The 21762-nt window shown below is 40.1% G+C and overlaps 2 protein-coding genes across 3 annotated transcripts in view; one reads left to right on the forward strand and one right to left on the reverse strand.

The window, feature by feature from the left end:
• Positions 1 to 4290, reverse strand: part of raph1b (Ras association (RalGDS/AF-6) and pleckstrin homology domains 1b) — a 77948-nt gene extending 73658 nt beyond the window's left edge. Inside the window, exon 1 of one of the 2 annotated variants that reach the window (XM_036564894.1) lies at positions 3944 to 4290. The gene's annotated coding sequence lies outside the window, so the exon portion shown is untranslated. The remainder of the gene's footprint in view (positions 1 to 3943) is intronic. The other variant, XM_036564893.1, reaches the window with a different exon arrangement.
• A 7405-nt stretch (positions 4291 to 11695) lies between these two features.
• Positions 11696 to 20085, forward strand: cnn1a (calponin 1, basic, smooth muscle, a). The gene is given in 8 exon segments (XM_036564864.1): positions 11696 to 11816; positions 13100 to 13165; positions 13167 to 13222; positions 14095 to 14161; positions 15120 to 15257; positions 16011 to 16127; positions 16764 to 16910; positions 18468 to 20085. Coding segments are annotated over 8 exon segments (864 nt in total). The 5' UTR covers positions 11696 to 11756; the 3' UTR covers positions 18681 to 20085.
• Positions 20086 to 21762: the final 1677 nt, after the last annotated feature.

Below are 21762 nucleotides of genomic sequence, written 5' to 3' on the forward strand. Positions count from 1 at the left end.
GCCACATATTTTAACAGCCCACATTAATATGCACTTGTAAATAATCTATCTTGTCAACAATCTATTATGGTTCACGATTCCTCTATTCGTCAAAAAGTCCACATTCAACTGTGCTTGATCAGGAAGTTTACTGAGTGATGTGACTTCACAGAGGGAATATTTGCATATCTGCCTCTGTGATATAAGTAGATGAGTTAGACCAATCAGAAGCAACGATTTATTCACATGATAACAGTGAACAAAAGATATATTGTGCAGCACTACTGTCTACAGACTTATCCCTGCTCTAACACAGCAGATTCTCTTCTGAGTAGATCAGGAATGCTGGAGCATTAAATCTGTATTGCACAGGTTGCTCTGAGACTGAAACTGGAAAAGACTAGCAGACCTCATCTTACTCTCTCTGAAAGCAGCCCAGTAATTCTGCATATCAGAGCATGATGCCACCTGAAGGTTCATCACAGCTTATCTTTGAGCATACAAACTTTTGGAATTGAGCTTAACAATTAGTGGTGGGCAATGTGGCAAAAATATACTGATCACGATACACAACATGTCACAATATTTTTTCTGACAAGTCTTATAAGTTAGAATGGACAAATGATGGGATGAATGGAGAAATCAATACAAATGATTTTATTCAACTTGTCACATACTGCACTGCATTAAATCCAATTAAAAGGACTAATTATGCTCACTTCGTAATGAATGACAGTCAGTCTGTGTTCCAGACACACTGACGATGTCTACGATATGCTCAGAAAAGTATAATGCAACACATGTGTCTCATTTACCAACCATTCTTAACAACAAAAGATACCAGTGCAACAAGAGATTTCTTTTATGGTGCAACAAAACAACAGAAGCCATGCCGCTCCCCGCTCTTCCTGCAGTGTATTGTAATCTATCAGAATGGCTGTGTGTGACACATTAATATTACAGAACATCAGATAGCTTCTGTTTTCCGTCAACTTTGTCAACTAATTGCTGCAGCCCTACTTGGAATATTGCTGAACCGCCACAGTCACACTGTGCTGAAAGTGGTCATGCCAAGATGTGGTGACACCCTAAGATTCTCCAGAAAATGAAGTACAATAAAACCGAACGAATATCCCGAAGAAAAGAAGACTCCTCATCTTGTTTCTGTCCGGCTCTGCCCTGGAATCAGCGGGAATTTCCTGAGGGGAAAACTACTTGTCGTCTCCTCTTCCGCTCGGGTTGATGCTGCTGTCGGGACTAGAAGAGAGTACGAAGGAAAGGAGGGGTTTCTGAAGCAGATACAGGCACAGTTTCCTTACCATTTCAAGCTCACACAACACCAAAAATGAAAAAAATATAGGACTCCACCAAAACAAAGAGTGATTCAGCTTTCCGTTACAGTGAGCAGTTCTTTCATAGAAGCTTTTAACCAAACAACGTAAGTGGCCTTTACTGTTGTAACCTACATCGAGTGCTGTAGCCTCTTTTTCCAGACACACGTGGGCAAACACTGCACCTCAAGCTCATGTTTGCTCTTAGTGGAGAGACAGTTGATGCACACCGGCCCAGACGGAGTACAAACACCACAGCTTTACGCCCGGCTGGTGACAAGCTGTGGTTGGACCCTAACGGCCAAAGAAAGCATCGCACTGCCGCTATGGTACAAACTGCAGCATTATTTCTTGTGTGCTGAACTGTGGCACTGGCCTGAGAAATGAGAAATTAAGTAAAAAGCTAATCTACTAAATGCAATTTCAAGGCTTGAAAGGAAAAGCTTCTGTATAATCCTGTTATCTCAAATTGACAGTGCACAACGCAAAGGAAATCAAGAGTCAATGACATTGTTTACACCAGCGTACCATAATATTCACAATACTTGTTTCATCAATATTTTAGCACTATATTTAAGGAACAATGAGCATTATTTCATGACATAATGTTGACAAAACAGCAATGTCCCTGTTCCCAAGCGGTTTGTTTCTAGTTTTTAAATTCTTTTAACTCATGATATCCAAGACCTGACAGTTGCCGCAACACTACGTACGTTTTGGGGAGCTGGAGACGTCTCTGGTGGAAATGTGTAACTGCACACAATATGTGCAAGAACACTTTATAACGCTGCTGTGCTTTGGACCCCTTCCCAGAGTGGATGAATCTGATGTTTGCAAGTGCACTGAAAGAGTATTCAAAGAGAACTCAGACAGAACTCGGTGAAGGACATTATATCAGTATAATGTTAATTTTCCATTTGAGACCTACACATCGAGTTGGACCTTTATTTTGAGACTGTGTGCATGAGGTTAGTACATAAAGATGTATGACACAGTCCAAAAAACTCCTGTGAAATCTGACCAGACACCTCTGACCATATTTTTTAGTGATTTTCTTTCCTTCTGACTGAGTAATGTTACTTCTTTAAATTTTAACAAATTCTGACATAGTGCAGCTTGAACTGCAGAATATGCAATTCGCTGGGTGTTAAAGAAAAGCTCCAAATACATAATTACTAAGTAAACAGTATGTTTAGTCTCCATAAACGTTGTTTGTGTCTGGTTACAGAGGAAAGTAGAACAAAACAGTCCAATCAAAACAAGCTGTGTCAGGTTTATAAAGACATGCGTCTCGCTGAATGGCTCTGAAGAAAGACCAAGTCTGTTTTTCCCACTCTGCTGTGATGTGTGTTGAAGCTTTGTCTACATCTGTGGTCAACAAAGTGTGTCCCTTGACAGCTGCTTCAACCCCCCCCCCCCTTCAGCCCCCCAAACACAAACCAAGAGAGGCTAATTAGCCCAAAGACTTTGAGTAGCGGTCTAACCAGATCAGACTACGATGCTCAGGCAGGATAAACAGCAATTAGTTGACCAGTAGCTACTGAAAAGAGATGTCTCTCAACCTGTGGAAAAGGATGGAGTTGTATTCTTTCTCTTGACAACTGATTTCCTTCCTTCCCTGCTAATCTGCCACTGTACTATCGCAGTGTACGTGAACTGCACAGTCACCTCCCTAGGTTACTGACCATGTCTGTTGGGCAGGACAATGGAGCCAGCTCCTCCTGCCTAGTATGCAAATGTATAACCAAAACGTTAGCTTAGCACGACAGACACATTTTGCATGCTTTTTTTCCACAGCACAATCGTTCATGAAGCCGTTTTTCAGCTTGAGGGGACCATTTGAACCTCCCTCTTTGGTCTGATGTGTGCCCAGTGGGATGGCAGGCAAGCTGCAAAGGGTGGAGACCACTGCTCCCATTTCTGGAGCATTTAAAACTCCTCTAAACCTCTGAACTTATTCATGCGGAATTACAGTGCTGAAGGGGGAAAAGATGACACCATTAAGTAGCCTCCAGCGAGTAACGTGATAAGATACAGACGCTATGCTGAGTTTGAACACACCCAACCGACAATAGCTGAACACATGACACTGGGTTTTGTCATAAAATTGACGTGTGTGCGCCAGACACGATGAAATGCAGCATGGCTGGACATTTTAAACCGAATTCGCCTCTCCAGCTGGATAGCTTACAGCCACCCACCCAACAGGAGTGAACACACAGGTTACTGGCTATCCTTTGGCTCAACAGAGCACGCTGTGTAGCCGAAGGTGGCTAATTGTGCGAGCTAATTATACTCATACTTGCAAACTACACTGGCAAAACCCCATCGTCTCAAGAGGGAAGGGTCTGGCACATTATCGCGGCACTAACACACACATTTAATATGTAAGGTCCCCACAAACATGCCCTTCCATACTCAGCTAACGTGCTCTTTTTCTCTCCGGCAATTTTATCATTACTAACCTACAGGCTAGACAATAACAGCCAACAGCAGGGCGTGAGGGTGCCTGTTCGATTCCTCGCTTGTTTCCCACTTTTTCCATTTATCCTTAAAAACCTAACCAACCAAACGCGGCCAGATAACAAAACCTTCACATCTGGGGTCAGTTTACGTTAAATTAGCAGACTTACCCGTCGGCGAAAAGAGAAAAAAGCGGTTTTCAAAGCCTTCTCCCTCTTTCTCTCTCCCTCTCTCTCCTGTAGCTCCTAACGGCAGTAACGTTAACCGTCACTTGGTTCAAAATGAAGTACAGAATTCCAGCAGCGGTCTCGGCACTGAAAACTGATCAGTCTGTGCCCTCGAAGGGCGGCAGCTTCTCTCGTCTTTACTCTTCAAACAGCCAAAAACTGTTCATCTCTTGGCGTACGCAGACACTTCTCTCCAAGCTCACTCATTCTCTCTGTTCTCTCTATTCTTTCCTCTCTCTCTCTGTCGCTCTCCCTCTCTCCCGCTGTAGCGTGCTCTCCTGGCGTCCAGTTTCCAGCCCCGCCCACTTTCCGGCATCGACCAATCAGACGGTCCCGGAGGAGTGACGTTTGTAGCTCTGTTGTTCAGCGTGAACAAGCAGAAACGATGCATGTCGTTGTTTTGCTTAGAGAAATATTTCTCTTCTCTTCATTTTTTCTTTCATTCTCTCTATTATTTGCTCGCTCTTTCCCGCTTTCAAGGTTGCGTGCTATCCTGGCGTCCAGTTTCCAGCCCCGCCCACTTTCCAGCATCGACCAATCAGACGGTCCCGGAGGAGTGACGTTTGTGGCTCGCACTCACTCCGTTGTTCAGCTCGAACAGGCAGAAACGATGCATGTCGTTGTTTTGCTTTGAGAAATATTTATCTTTTCTTCATTTTCTTTCATTCTTGCTATTATTTGCTCGCTCTTTCACGCTTTCAAGGTTGCGTGTATCCTGGCGTCCAGCTTTAAGTCCCGCCCACCATCCAGAATCGACCAATCAAACGGCGCAGAAGGAGTGACGTTGTCACTCACTCAGTTGGGCAAACTCAAACGGGCAGAAACGGCGCATCTCAGCGCTTACAGACGTGTTTCTCTTCGTTCTCTCTCATTCTCTCTGTTCTTTCCTCCCTCTCTTTCAGTTCAGTTCAAGGGCGCTGGATACTGGAATGACTAAATCATGTACAGTGTTGCCAAGGCATATAAGCTAAGCATACTATGTGGAGATAATGACGATAATAATGATACAAATCATAATAAATTAAAAAGAATATTTATAATAATCAAATAGTCAATACGTTAAAAACATAAGCAGACAAACAAGATTTTTTTGTTTAATTATCTCTCCGGCTGCTGCAGCTCTGTCGGCGTCCGGTTTCCAGCCCCGCCTACTTTCCAGAATCGACCAATCAGGCGGTACCGAAAGAGTGACGTTGTGGCTTATTCTGTATGACAACTAGAGTGGAAAGTGCAACTAATAGATTTTGGTCTAATTTATGTAGTCACATTTTTACCCTGTCAAAGGTATTTACTCCTTTAATCACTGTGTGTGTGTGTGTGTGTGTGTGTGTGTATGTGTGTGTGTAATTTGGAATCCGTATAAGTTAATCTGTATAAATATAATTAGATTCTATCTTCCTTGTTTCACTTTATCTTAGCTTGTAAAAAATGATTTGAATGTATTGCATGTATGTTTTGTTTAAATGCTGTCTTATGATACGCTGTTCTGACGTTGACTGTATATTTGTATGATTTTATTTGTTCTATCTAAGTGGAAAGGGCAAAGCCCAAGTAAAGGATGTAATTTGTTATTATAAAACCAAAACCAGATCTTTTTAAATTACTGTGAAAATGTTAAATTGTGAATCCCTCATCCATTTTTAGTCACAAAGAGATATTGTACCCAATTATTTTTTAAATATAATTTGGATATCTTATGAAGAGCTTCAGAATGATTAACAACCAACAGAATCAAACAAATTTAAAACATTATGATGAGACTTTTTTCCACAGAGTAGCACTGATCAAAGTGTTGTATGTTCCTTATATCAGATCAAAAACCCATCAGCTCAAAAAATCTCCTGAAGTACTAAGTAACTTAGTAAAGAAATACTGTGGAAAGTCTTAATGTCTATCATCATAAGAAATGAAGTTTTTTTTAGAATCTATCTATCTTTTTGGCATCCTTTTGGTCTAAAACTAAATGGCAAAGCTCCAAAGTGAGAAGTGTGAGGTACAGCAAGGCAGTCCAAGTGCTGAACTGACAGAACAGAACCCAAAAAGGAATTAGTCATTCAATATGAAGGCCTAAAACAGAGCTGAGTAAAGATACTTGAGTGTACTTGAGTTGAAGAGAACATATGAACATACTAAAAAGATGCTGAAACACTGGTTCATACTATTATCACTTCTCAACTTCAATACTGTAGCTCTATTTTTACTGGTCTCACTGCAGATACCTTAAATAGACATGGATATAGCGATAATATCCTGTAGAGCATATCACTTACACCAGTAACTCTTACACCAGTTACATTGGCTACCCATTACTTCATGTATTCTATACAAGATACTTCTCATTTTTTTAAGGAGCTACATGGACTAGCCCCAACATATTTAGCTCAGCTTTATCATTTGTACATCCCTTCGCGCAAACTCAGGTCTTCTTGCACTAATCTGTTGGTTTTATCCCCAAACTAGACTGTCTTTTTGGGGTAGCAGGTCCTTTAGTTCTATGGCCTAAGCTAAGCTTTGGAACTCCTTTCCCCAGCACATTTGTGACTGCTCATCCATTTCCACTTTTAAAACTGACTCAAAAACTATGGGATGACCAGCTAAACCAGAACCAGACTAGCCTGCCTGCTTGCTGGTCTGTGCTGTGAGTACTGCCCACCTATACCCAGAGCAACAAATTAACCATAGGTTTATACAAAACACAGGCCTGGAAGATGGACAGCCATGCAAATTCTCATAATCCTAATAGCTTCACAAGAAGGAAACACAGCTAGGTTTATTTTATAATAAAACTATTAAGGGAAGTATGCAAACAAGCTCAGAACTATAGAAAGTTCAATAAAATGAGAATTTGGAGTTGTGAAAAAGACATTGTTGTATTAAAGGATTTTAGAATAAACAACTTACACTACCTGTTATTACACTACTTTTACTGCTGACATACACTACAGTTACTTTGTGGATATGGTTGTATTTATGATATGTTTGTATTTTATAAACCAAATGCAACAGTGATGTATACTAGCGCGAGGATGCTGGAAGGCTTGTTGACTTTCTCCACCTAGTGGTCATATAGGCACTCTACTTTCAGTGATTTTCTCATTTGGATGGAAAAAGACAAAATACATAATAACCATGTAAAAATAATCATTTGTAGAGCCTAACAAACCTCATTTCTTATGTTGATAGATGCCGTGGAGTTCCACTGCAGTTCTATAGGTAATCCGAAAAAAGAATATGACCAATTCACCACATGTGGCATGTGGAGAACCTGCACATCACATGAGTCTGTCCCGAAAGCACATGTTTAAACCAAGCATCATCGAGGTCTATTGCCCTTCAGGTCTGCACACTGCTGACATCACTAAAGTGTGGATTTTAAGGCCAATTATAAAGCGTAGGACAGTATTTGGGACAGAGCTTTATAAGGCAATAAACAGGCTCGTATCTCTGCAGTGTTTTGAAGTATATTTGATATATGGGTGATTAACTGGGATTAATAAAAGTCAAAACAGTACCATGACCATGAATACCTTGCTTGCTTATACTCTTTTTTTTTCAACATTGGAATCACAGACATCACATTTGTTTAGTCTGATTAGGCTGCTGGTCTTCAACTTCTATATTAATGTTATATTTTATTTTAATAGGTATTAATATTAATATTATAAAATTAATATTAGCAGGTGCTGATGTATATGCGCTATGTAGCCTGAAGTATGTGAATCCCTGACCGTTGCACATAGATGAGCTTTTTAGTCATCCCATTCCAAAACTATGAGTTTTAATATGGAGTTGCCCCCTCTTTGTGGCTATAACAGCCTCCACTCTACTGGGAAGCTTTCCATAAGATTTTAGAGTGTGTCTGTGGGATTTTCTGTTCATTCAGCCAAAAGATCATTTGTGAGGTCAGACACAAAAAGGCCTGACTCACAATCAATGTTGTACTTTATCCCAAAGGTATTCAGTGGGGTTAAGGTCAGGGCTCTATTCAGGCCACTGGAGATCCTTCACACCAAACTCCTCATATCATGTCTTTATAGACCTTGCTTTGTGCACAGGAGCACAGTCATACTGAAACAGGAAAGGGCCTTCACCAAAATGCCATAAAGTTGGAAGTACATGATTGTTTTAAATGTCTTTGTATGCTGTAGTATTAACATTACCCCTCACTGGAGCTAAGGGGTCGAACCCAAACCACAAAAAAACTCAGATTCAACCATCAGACTGCCAAATAGTAAAGTGTGATTTATCACTCCAGAGAACACGTTTCTTCTGCTCCAGAGACCAGGGGCAGCATGCTTTACTCCACTCCAGCCAACCCCTGGCATTGCACATAGTGATCTTAGGCTTGTGTGCAGCAGCCCCCCCCCCTGACAGAAACCCTTTTCATGAAGCTCCTGATGCACAGTTCTTGGCAGTTTGGAACCCTGTAGTAGGTGATGGAACAGAGGATTTTTACGCACTTTTGGCCCCTCTGCTCCGCGACTTTACATGGTTTACTGCTTTGTGGCTGAGCTGGTGTTGCTCCTAGATGCTTCTATTTCACAATAAAACCACTTACATTTGACCGGGGCAGATCTAGCAAGGCAGAAATTGCATAAACTGACTTGTGGCAAACACAACATCCTCTGACAGCACTATGTTTAAAATCACTAAGTTCTTCAGCATGACCCATTCTACTGCCAATGTCTCTCTGTGGAGAGTGCAAGGCTATATACTTTGATTTTATAAACCTGTTAGCAATGGGTGTAGCTGAAACACCTGAACTCAGTAATTAGGAGGGACGTCCACATACTTTTGGCCATACAGTGTAGGTTTAAAAGCATGGAAAGGCTGTAGAGGATATGGTATTAGGAGGGCAGTTTAAGATGCAGGTTTCTGGATGTTTTACCATTTCACCCACCTTCTCTTAATAGGGAAATGGTAAATGCATTATCTATTCTTTCAGATGTGTCACTCTGTATCTTTTCATAAGCGTGCATGAAATGTGGGTTACTTGGGTCATGTGGCACAATGTGTTGTATGTCATTAGAGTGTGTAATATATTTTAGTGCATCTGTGCATGATACACTCATAACAACACCAGTCAGACAACCATGATACTACACTGTTAGTGTTACTACAGCGCTGAGAATGGTGCACCACCTAAATAATACCTGGTCAGCGGTGGTCATATGGTGGTCTACTTCCAATAACGGACAGGTTAGCAGTGGGGTTTTTAATTGTGCAGCAACAGATGGGCTGCAGTCTGTAATCATATAGACAAGGTGCACTTACATGGTAGCAGTTTCCAAAGAAGTGGCCAATGAGATTACGAAGTGGAAAGTCAAAGGAAAATAAGAGAAAACACAGAAGTTGTGTATTAAAAGATACACAGAAAATGGGACTCCTAACAATCACGTAAGACCTGGTAAACCACCAAATCTGTCCCTGTCAGATAAACAGAACTTAAAGACAGAATTTTTGTCTTTGAGAGAGAGCAGAACATCGAGCTCCACTCTTGCTTCAGATCTGAATAAATCCACAGGTGTTTCTGTCCATCCTTCCACTGTGAGAAGACAACTCAACACTATGAGTCTGAAAGGATGTGTAGCTGTCAAGAAGGTCTTACTGAGAAAATAAAATCGACAAAAAAAGAAGAACATCTATAAATCAAACAAAGAGGCTGCTGGTGTTGTCAAAACAATAGACCACCTCAGAGTCCAAACCTCAATGTCTTTGGAATTACTTGATTTTTGAGAAGCACAAAATGCAACCAACTACTAAGACTGAAGGTGTGGAAAAACATTCCTGCCCGTTTCTGAAAAACTGAAAGCAAGACTGCTGAAAAGTGTGGAAGCTGTTATAAAGGTAAAGAGTAGACACACTAGATACTGAAAAAAAGATATTATATTTAGTTGTTAAGGCTCCTGTGTGATTTTTGAGAAGTATGTCTCTGTAGTCTACAGAGGAACTCTTAGAAGAATCTCACATCCAGCATCTCCCTCAGTTCACTCTCTTTTTAGAAGCTCTCCATCTACACTGACACTGACCCAAACACATCTCTCACTCTCTCTCTGACAGGCACCATCATCATTACCAAATAAAGCACTAACATTCCATCTCCTCTCTCTCTCTCTCTCTCTCTCTCTCTCTCTCTCTTCCTCTCTCACTCTGTCTCTTTTTTTTTAAAGTATGTATGTGTGTGTTTATATGTATATGTACAGTCGTGTGTATGGACGAGAAAGCTGCAAATGAATTGCCCTTTTTGGGACTAATAAAGTATTCTGAACTGAACTGAACTAAACTGAACTGAACTTTCTCTCCCTCTCAATGATAATTATACCATGCAAATAAGTCATAGTCATGTAGAGATAATGACTTACTGGTTCTCATCAGTTCATCCATTTGTCAGACAGACAACTAGCCATTGGGTGTCGTACAGTTCACAGTGCTGAAATACAGCACTAAATGTAGATTACTAGCTTCCTGATTTGTCTTCAAAACACCTAAATAGTTTACTGTAAAGTGCTACTTTACAGTTAAATATAACAAGATATGTCCAGATGGCCACTTCTAGGCTTAGTCCTTTAAGGGTTAAACGTTCTATGAGTGATCCCATAGAGAAACTACTTTTGGTTCCCTGAAGAACCAAACCTGCATGAAGAGTGGGTGAGGGTGTGAAGAACCTTTCAAAGTTTTAAAGAACTTTCACATACCGTAAATGTTCTGTACCAATTTAGGCTTCTTCCTAACACATTTACTCTATGTGGAGGTTCTTTAAACTTTTTTAAAAAATCTTTATATCTCATTTACAAAAATGGTCCTTTAAAGAACCACCCAAAGAAAAGTTCCTTAGAGGACCAAAAGTGGTCCCTCTACACCCAAAAAAGGGGGTTCTTTGCTGGTTCACAAGCAGTGATTATATTCAGAATCAGGTCAACTCAGAAAACCACTTGAATGCTTAAATGTTTTTACATGGTTAAATGGTTCTTTACCATGATTGAGTATCGGTTGTACAACTAGGGCAAATTTATATAAAAAGGAAAAAAGGTTCTTAACTCATAACAGTAGTTAATAAAACAATATTTTGGACCATTTCTATTTTTTTTTAAATTGTGTTAAAAAGAAAAAAAAAAGACAGAAATTGGAGACAGAAGGTTTTGCTCCAACAGCACCTATATATTTTTTAAAAAACATTTTGAAAAATGTAAACAAGTAAGATAAATCTTACCAAAATGGCTGTAATTCAAAACACATTAGTAAACGCAAACACGTAAAGATGAAGTGTGAAAAGATATGGCAATTAAAAATGCAATGATGATTCTGTAGAAAATTAATTACTGTAGAAAACAGTTTCTTCCCTTTAATCCAATAAACTCAAAAAAATAATTAGACTAATAAAAAAATAAAATTGCACCAGAGTGACTGAAATTTAACAACCAATCAGTGAAAGGAAGCACAAAACAGTAAAGAAGTCACTATAAATGTAATGATAATTATGTAGTAAATGAGTTACTCTTATCAATTTACAGATCAGTTTCTAAATCTAATCCAGCCAAACTGATGCCACATTAACTGCAGCACTAACAGAGCGTCTTCTCTCTGATTGACCAGACCATCCGGCCCCCAGCCAATCAGAAACAGTGAGGTATGCCACCCGGAGTGTGGCGTGTTTTAAAAGAGTGAGTGTACAAGAGGTAACCACTGCTGAGCTTCAGCTCCAGAGTGAGAGGCTACTACAGGAGTGACCACACAGCTCAACTCTACAGCAGACACCATGAGCACTCAGTTCAGCAAAGGACCCACCTTCGGACTGTCCGCTGACGTCAGGAATAAGGTAAGAGAAGTGTGTATCTGAGTGTGCGGCTGAGAGGGACAGAAAGAGAGTTCCTCTTCATTCGACTTTCTTCTGAAATTTAAAAAAGGGAGCTTGTCCCCCTTTGCTGCAGTAAAAGCCTCTACTCTTCTGGGAAGGCTTTACACTAGATGTTGGAACATTGCTGTGAGCATTTGATTGCATCCAGCCACAAGAACATGAGTGAGATTGGGTACTGATGTTGTATGATTAGATCTGGATCACTCCAACTCATCCCAGAGGTATTGGATGAAGGTCCATCACTTCAGAGAATGCAATTTCATCACTCCATAGCCCAATGTCAGGGAGCTTCATAATCCTCTAGCTGACATTTGGAATTGGACATGGTTAAAATGTGCAGCTGCCCCAGAGTTTCCCATTCTATTGGCAATGCTATTCTTTGGAGATTACTTTAGCTGTGAGTGCGAAGTTGATTGCCTGTGTCAGCAATGGGTGTACCTTAACAGGTCAAAAAACTGGGGGGTCCTTAAGGACTGGACTGGCAATAATATTCTTAAAAGTCAACAAAATTCATTCAGAATGAGTCTGAAACTGATTATTTATATGTGGTAAATTTTTGTTTAGTTTAGTGAGGAGATTAGACATTCTAACAAGCCCTCAGCCAATATACTGACAATATTTAAATGTAGCAATGGTGCTTTCACAGCCATGAGCTGACACATGTCCTTTTAAAAGTAACAAACAGATCATTGCTCTGAGAGCTTCTGCTAGCAGTAGTAGTGGAATTTGTGGGTCCTCTGGCAGCCAGAGAATCCTTACCTTTTTTACCCCAAATACCCTGACAACAATGCTTCCAGGATGCCGTCTTTGCGATAGCCACCCTCATACACCTAGCTAGAAATTAACAATTTGTGACAGCTGATTATTGTACATTATATCTATCCAAAATTATCCTGATCCCTCTTCTAATTCGATTGAATTCAGCCACTTTAAGGTGCACCCGCTGCTGACTCAGGCATTCAACTGTGCACACACTGTTTGTATCTCCATAGAAAAGCATCACCATTAGTATGGGATGCCCAATGCCAAGCGTGAGCTAGAGGTTTATAAAGCCCCCCAGCATTGGTGAAGCAGTGGAACTGCGTTCTTTAGAATGATGGAGCTCCATCAAATACCTCTGGAATGAGTTAGGGTGGTGTTCGTAGTCCAGAACTAATCATCAAACATCAGTACCTGACACAGAATATACTGCTCATGGCCTGTACTCCTCTTCTTCTCTCTGATCTTTGACCCTTCGATCATAGCTGGTGCAGAAATATGACCCCCAGATGGAGGACGCCCTGCGCCAGTGGATCCAGGAGGTCACCGGCCAGGGTCATCCCTAGCAACTTCATGGAGGGACTCAAGGATGGAGTCATCCTCTGCGAGTGAGTGACCGTAGGCTATGTCCCAATTTGTGCTACATATAGTGGCCAGCACCTCTGTGCTTGCTTGACTGAATGCACTGTATGCAAGCAGAAATGCGCAACTATCTCTATACTTTCTGTGTCTCTATACTTTATCTGTTATAAAATAAACTGTGAAATGGATCTTCGATTATCATTAAAGCTTGAGCAAAACTGTACAGTTCCCTCCTAAGCCTGCATGTAGTCTGGTGTCTGAAGTTTGCTTTAGTTTAGCAAGTAAAGAAAACTTATAGTTGTCAGTCCAGCATTTTGCTTATTGTAATGCCAGAATCATCACACAATCAAACCACCTCAAGCTGAAAGACTTGTTTACGGGGTTTCTGACAGTATGATATACTAGTTTTAAAAAGAATCGGGTTTCATAATGACTGTTGCTCATTTTAGCTATGAAATATACTTGCTTAAATAAACATTTTTATAGATGACAACATAAGCTAGCCATTATGAGATTACTTAACAACTTGCCTTTGTTTGAGGGAAGCAGCGCACACAATGCTAACTGGTGAGTAGAGCCTCCATTAATTGTTAGCTACATTAGCCTCATAGCTCCAGTGCAAAACTAAAGAAGCAAACTTTAGACACCAAATATGTCTTAGCTGATCAACTGTTTGGGGTAAAGGGGAAAACTATGTACGTTTTTTAAACAAACATTGCTATATATGACAACACAATTTTAAGGCTGGGCTGCAAAAATACTATGCTATTGGAAAACTTGCTAATGTAACTGGAATATGAGTGCATTTGTAGGCCAGCCTGTCCTTCTTGGACCTCTCCATAGCTGTTTTTTTAGAGAATGGAGCTCAATTCTGCTTTTATGGTCCTGTTTCTGCTAGGCTGATCAACAAACTTCAGCCAGGATCAGTACCGAGGATCAACCAGCCGGCCCTCAACTGGCATAAGGTACACAGCTCAGTCTGTGGGGGAATTTATTCCATCTATATATCTCTCAGGACTGGTGTATTTATTATATAGACGGATCTGTCTTGACTAAGTATAGGTTCAGAATTTATTCCATCTATATATCTCTCAGGACTGGTGTATTTATTATATAGATGGATCTGTCTTGACTAAGTATAGGTTCAGAATGGTTATGTTCAAGTCCTTCCTTTTAGCCAATAAAGGAAAACCCTCATAGCCATCTCTTTGACAAACACATGCCAAACATATGGCCTTAAACACAAAAATGTAAGACATGGATGACATTACGTGAGAGGTATGTGTTAGCACTGCCCAAGGCAATAAAATGTAATGGATGTGGACAAAATTGAGATTTGGTCGGATTAAATGGGTTTGGCTCCTTTTGCCAGACATTACAGGTAGATTCTTACTCATTGATTCTCTCTGTTTGGATTCTACAGTGCTTATTTCAACCCAAACTTCAACACATTTACATTCCAAGTCACTGTTTGACTTATCTCTCTATGTATGCATGTGGGCCCTGGAGAGAAATTTGCTGACTTAATGCACAAATAGTTACACAAGTTAAAACAACATCCAATCAAGACTGCAAGATTCATTAATAAGAAACATCACACTTGGTCAAATAATGGATTAAATTACCTCCTTTGCTCTCAGTCTGCTTGAATATGTTTAAACTACAGCCCTGCTAAGTTAGATTGACTGGTAATGTTGCTGATTAGCCACCAAATCTTCAAAACCATTCAAAGCATTTGTAAGAGAAACAAAATGCAGGACGTTAAAAACATCTCAAAGCAGTGCACTCATTTATACAAGCTTTCAAAAGTGCTCTACTATTCTGCACTAAGTAAATGACCCTAACATTGTCCTATCCATCAGTCTCCCTCTCTCTCTTTCAATCACGACACCTCTCCCTCCCTCCTGTGTCCCTGTGTCTTAGTTGGAGAACATCACAAGCTTTATTCGAGCCATTAGCGACTATGGGCTGAAGCCACATGACATCTTTGAGGCCAATGACTTGTTTGAGGATATGAATCACACCCAGGTGCAGTGTACCCTCATCGCACTCGCTGGAATGGTGAGTTTGACCTTTCAGAAAAGTTATTCCTAATAAAGTCTTCACCTTGACTGTAAAAGAAGCTGCCCTATTGATCTCAAATAAGTTGCTTGAAAAAAAGCAACTATTAACTGTAATTACTGTGAATATTGATAGCCAGTTAGGAGGCAGGACTGATAATGAAATTGGCCTTTCAGACTGCAGGCTTGACAATTTAACAAGCCTATGGACTGACTGATTTAGCCAAACAGAGTGCAGGACTGATAACACAGCTCCCCAACAAGATTTCAGGATTGATAATTCAACCAGCCGATCAGAGATCCCGAAGAAAATTCAACTACCCAATGACAGCCCAAGAGCGAAAAGTCAACCGCCCAATCACAGCTTAAGAACGAAAATTCAACTACCCATTCATAGCCCAAGAACAAAAATTCAACTACCCATTCACAGCTCAGGTCTTGAATCGATTCATCCAATCAGATTGCAGGACAGATAATTCAACTCTCCAACCAGACTGCTAGACTGATAACTCAACTAGCTCTTTAGAGATCATGAAGGAAAATACAACCACCCAATCACAGCTCAAGAAGGAACATTTAACTATCCAATCACACCTCAGGACAGAAAAATCAACTACTTAATCACATTTCAGGACCAATGATTCAATTATCCAATCAGATTGTTTGATTTGCTTACAATCTTCCGACTCAGGTTGTGTGCACACCTCCTGCTATAATTCTCAGTACATTTTTGAATGCTTTGTTTTCCTCACAGGCGAAGACCAAAGGCTTGTACACTAAATATGACATCGGGGTGAAATATACCTCCAAGAAGCAGAGGAGGTTCACCCCCGAGAAACTGAAAGAGGGAGACAGCATCATCTGTCAACAGGTAAGTGGTCAGGGGTGAACCTGTCCTGTCCAGGGTATCCAAAAAGCTTCATAGCATACGGAGTCAGGTCGGTCTGGGTCCTGCATGTTCTGTGTGAGCTACTTAATAATGTGCATATTCCTTCAATCAGGTAAAATGAGTTCACTTAATTTGTTCACATACTCTTTGATATCAGGACTGCACACAATTTTATTTCACTTCACATCGTTTAAGGCACATGTCAGGCTCCAGTCCTTGGAGGCCAAAAGAATGCAGACTTCAGCACACTGCCTCATTAAAAACAACTGATTCAGCTAATCAGCTAATTAACAAGGCCTTCATGAACTGAATTCAAAGCCTCAGATGAGGGTAAACGCTAATCTCCACGGCACTTTGGCCTGGAAGTTCCCCAGTTTGACATGCCTGGTTTAAGGAATGAATTAGGTTTATTAGGTAGAGCGGAATTAGAGATATATATGTTAATGTATTTGAGAAGTATACTATGCTTAAAAATCTATAGTAGAAGATTTCATTCTGGTTAATCCAACAAATCATTTGAAATGAACATGGAAATTTAATGGGCTCATAATCAAAAGGCCACATGACAAGCGCTTCCAAGTTGAAGGACATATTAATCAGTAACTTCTTCATGTTCAGATGGGCTCCAACAAGTACGCCAGTCAGAAGGGCATGACTTCTTATGGCACAAGACGGCACATTTATGACCCCAAGATGGGCATGGAGAAGCCTGTGGACCGCAACAGCATCCACCTCCAGATGGGCACCAATAAATGTGCCAGCATGGTGAGAACATAGAACCACCAGTACCTCCAAAATCAGACAGAAACAAGTCCTTTGTCATATTAAGCATAATGCATATTTTTAAAGGAAAACACTACAAAGACAACATATCAAATGTTGAAACTGAGAAATTTTATTGTTTTTTTGAAAAATATATGCCCATTTTAAATTTGATGCCAACAACACATTCAAAAGAGCTGGGACAGGGTCATGTTTACCACTGTGTTTCATCACCTCTTCTTTTAACAACACTCTGTAAGTGTTTGAGAACTGAGGAGACACCGCTGTAGTTTTTAAAGTAAAATGTTTTCCAGTTCTTGTTGATATAGGATTTCAGCTGCTCAACAGTTCAGGGGCTCATTTGTCGTATTTTTCATTTCATAATGCGCCAAATGTTTTCAGTGGTGGCAGGTCTGGACTGCAGGCAGGACAATTTAGCACCAGGACTCTTTTAATATGGAGCAATGCTGTTGTAATACATGCAGAATATGGTTTGGCATTGTCTTGCTGAAATAAGCAAGGCCTGCCCTGCAAAAGACGTTGTCTGGATGGCAGCATACGTCACCAAAACTTATATATCGTTCAGCATTAATGGTGCCTTCACAGATGTGCCTGTCACCCATGCTCAGCCTCTCTGGGATGCTGTTTTTATACCCAGTCATGCTACTGACCTGTTGCCAATTAACCACCACGTGTTTTTTAGCATTACACACATTTACCAGCCTTTTGTTGCCCCCGTCCCAACCTGGACAGTTAAACAATAAAATCAGTTTTAGCATTTGATAATGCTATTTGTCTTTGTACTATTTTCAATTAAATATAGGGTTTAAATGATTTGCACATCATTGCATTTTGTTTTTATTTACAATTTCCACAGTGTTCCAACTTTTTTGGTAATGGGGTTGCAAACATTTTCTGTTGTAATTAATTGTATCTAAATCATTTTGGACAATTTGTATTGGTTCATTCATCATGATATTTTCATACAATGGAAAAAGCAGTTGTTTTCAAATGACTAAGAAGATTTGATATGACAGCAATGATATATAAAATAGTTATTATAAAGACTACATATTTATTTTGAACGATATACATTATAACTGAAACTAAGTCTATTAGTGTTGTTGATTCATTTTCTATCAAATGCAGCCAAAGCAGCATTATTCCCTTCTCCTAATAATACTTTCAGTTTCTGATTTTTTTTTGTATTTAGCAATGTGTGTTTTAGATATGTCTGGCATTAAATTCCAGAAACCATGTATGATTATAGTCTTTTTAAAAAGCGCCAGGGGAAGTAAATCTCCCTGACAATGCCAGGACAATACATATTTACATAGTTATAATCTAGACAGTAAACAGTAGCTGTGCTGGTGATAATTTCATATTTATTTGCTTTTTATTGTTATATAAAAATACAACAGGTTTACTAATTATATTCAGTGAATACAGCAGTCTAAAGTGATTTAAAGTGAAGCTTTATTACAGCATATTCTGTGTACCTTCGTATCCTTCACGGTAAAAGACAAGGTGCTCTCGCTCTCCCTCTCTCTTTCTGGTCAGTCTGGTATGCCGGCCCTGGGCACAGTGAGGCAGGTGACTGAGAAGAACATGAGTGTGGAGCCAATGGACACCACCACTGTGTCCCTGCAAATGGGAACCAATAAAGTCCCCTCTCAGAGCGGCTTGACCCCAATGGGCGGCTCCCGCCTAGTCTACGACCGCAAATACTGCAGCCAGCGCGGCGAACAAGAGGCCTACGATGGATTCCAATAGAGCCCTTCCTTAAACCCTCAAAGTACACAAGCTATTTCAACTGCTTTTGGGTATAACTGACCTTTCACACTGATCTAGGTCCAGTTCTCTCTACTCAAATTGGAAACATCTGACTGTGGATCAGCTTTGGTAGTTTCTGTTTTTTTTAAATGTGACAGTTTGGCAAAAATTATAAAAAAATATAATAATAAAAAAACTATGTTGCCCTTATTCCAAATGTAGCCAGTCAGTTTGGTGTCTGTAGTTTACTTCTTTAATTTTGTACTCAGCTACGAGCTTAATGTAGCTAACAAGTAATGGAAGCAGTCACTGCTTTAGCAGTTGTGCTAACTGCATGTTTACAGACTACAGTAAGCCATTCAATGTTAGAAACCACGTAAAGAAGTATATTTGAGAATACTTAACAACTCAACATGGTTTTAGGCAGGCTTGAGATTATTTAGGCAGGCTGTTTGTTTACTTTTAGGCTAAGCTTCCACTACTTGTTAGGTACATTAGCCTCGTAGCTCCAGTGCAAAACTAAAGAAGCGAACTTCAGACACACCAATCATGTCTTGGCTGATTGACCATATTTAGGGAAAGGGGGAAAAACTGTCAATGACATTTCTGGCCAGCCCATCACTTAAATTAATACAGACACTGCCTAAACTGGTCTTTGGTCAGCAGAAGACTACAAACTTCTATCTTGTCCAGTTGAAGGTGCCTTGTTTACAGTGATATAGGACGAGCTCAATCTATTTAATTCCTTATTTCAAACAGTAATGAGACCCAGACACCCAGTTTTCTTAGATCAGTGTGAAAAGCCAACTTCTACCAACACCAGGCTTATTTGAGCTCTAGCAGAATTGACAGAATGTGATGGGCTGAGCTGCTGTTTTATGGAAGAGTCACTGTTAGCATTTCTGGTTTTGCATGTGCTGGTAATATAAACATGTGCTATCGGTTTTGGTGAGTATATTTGATGATTCCTCACAGTTAAACCAAAGAGGCCCACTAAGCTGAAGGCACTTATGTTGTCACTATGCAGTAAAATGTGGCTAATAGATAATAAACCTTTAAAAGTCCCAGATTTAGCTTTATCCGCCTCGTCCAAATCTCTCTTTTTTAATTAGTTTAATACAAATCACCAGTATTTACAGCACATTTACACATTTTATTTGTCACAGATAGCAAAAGTGAAGCTGAATATTTATTCTATCTTAGCCTGATTTTTACACATTGACAGTGTCAATAAAACTTAGTGCCTGCTGCTGACCCTATGCTGTCCAGTGCTTAAAATCTTCCTGCAGCATGAAATTGGAAAGAAACGATCTTCATTGAATGTTTCAAAGTAGCACATTCCACAAAAAATGTCTTTAATGTGATGCAATATTAAAGTGTCTTTTTACGTGCAAACAATGCATTCAAGAATAATAAACACAATTCAAACTGACAGAGTGTTTGATCTCTTATTCTGATGCACCAAGCTGCACTATGCTATTTTGACTATATTAAAGGGCCGATATAATGGAATAACAAAATTTCCACACTTTTAAATAAAAGAGTTTGATGTGGTATGTAAACATTGTTAAATTTCTGTATACATTTTCTGTATAATTTAATGGTTAATACACAAATGAAGTCATTCAGGGTGGTTTGATGTAAATGCTCTATTCTGGAGAATCAGAATTGTTCACAGTGGTGGTGACAGAAATCAGACGTCTGAAGAGTTTAATGTCCTTAAAAGCTCCTATTACATGAAGTGGTTATGAGTATGCTGCCCTAAGGTCTGAGACAGTGTGTTACAATAGTTTTGAGTAGGTTTTGGCCTAAAATGTATTTTTTAAGACATTCATGGCGGAGGGATGCATTTAGGGTGTTTCATGGCAAAATAGTCTCCATGGAAAAGTATTGTTTTCAGATTTGACACTGTTTTACCATTATCAACATTACATATGAAAACATTTGGAAGACACATGTTGATTCACTGGTGGTTTAGGGATCATACACACACACACACACACACACACTTTCTAAACCGCTTATCCTTCTGGGTCGCGGGAGGAGCCTATTCCAGCGGTCATTGGGCAGAAGGCAGGAAACATCCTGGACAGGTCGCCAGTCCATCGCAGAGCAGACAGACAGACATATACATTCACACCCACACTCACACCTAGGGGCAATTTAGCATGTCCAATTGGCCTGACTGCATGTCTTTGGACTGTGGGAGGAAACCGGAGCACCCGGAGGAAACCCAAGCAGACACGGGGAGAACATGCAAACTCCACACAGGAAGGACCTCGGTCACCCGGCCGGGAACTGAACCAAGGCCCTTTATGCTGCGAGGTGACATCACAACCCCTAGTTCAGTAGAGTCAGTACATTTATCTACAATTTCCCATCAAAGCACATTTTTATTTCAATGCATAAATCATGTCACAAAAACCAATGCATTAAAAACATCTGCCAATTCAGCCTACAGCAGTTTAACTCTGCCTATTTATGCTGAAGTTATAAGGAGTGTTTCAGTGCTTTATGTACGAGGCACAACACAAGACAGCCAATCAGAACGGATGTAATCTGCATGTATTAGTCTTACAGTAAAGACAATCTGTTTAATTCTAAGCAAAATGGTCACGGCCATGTAAAGCTGAAAAATTAAGACTGATTTGGTTAATAAAATCAAACAAACGCCATGAGTGGACCTCAGGGGAAACAATAAAATATGAGACAATTGTAGAATACATACTTACATACATCATCTAAACCGCTTATCATCCTGGGTCGCGGTGGGGTGCTGGAGCCTATCCCAGCTGTCATTGGGCGGAAGGCAGGATACACCCTGGACAGGTCGCCAGTCCTTCGCAGGGCAGACAGACAGACATACACAGTCACACACTCACTCACACCTAGGGGCAATTTAACATTTCTAACTGGCCTGACTGCATGTCAGTGGGACCGTGGGAGGAAACCGGAGTGCCCGGAGGAAACTGTAGAATATGAGCCCTTTAATGTTTATAGGTTGTTTGCACTGAGCAAAATGAACAAAAGATATTGGGTTTTGTGTAATGAGGTTGTAAGCACACTTTATAAGAAGTGCAGC

This window comes from Colossoma macropomum, unplaced genomic scaffold (assembly GCF_904425465.1).
Source record: "Colossoma macropomum unplaced genomic scaffold, Colossoma_macropomum, whole genome shotgun sequence".
NCBI classification, from domain to species: Eukaryota; Metazoa; Chordata; class Actinopteri; order Characiformes; family Serrasalmidae; genus Colossoma; species Colossoma macropomum.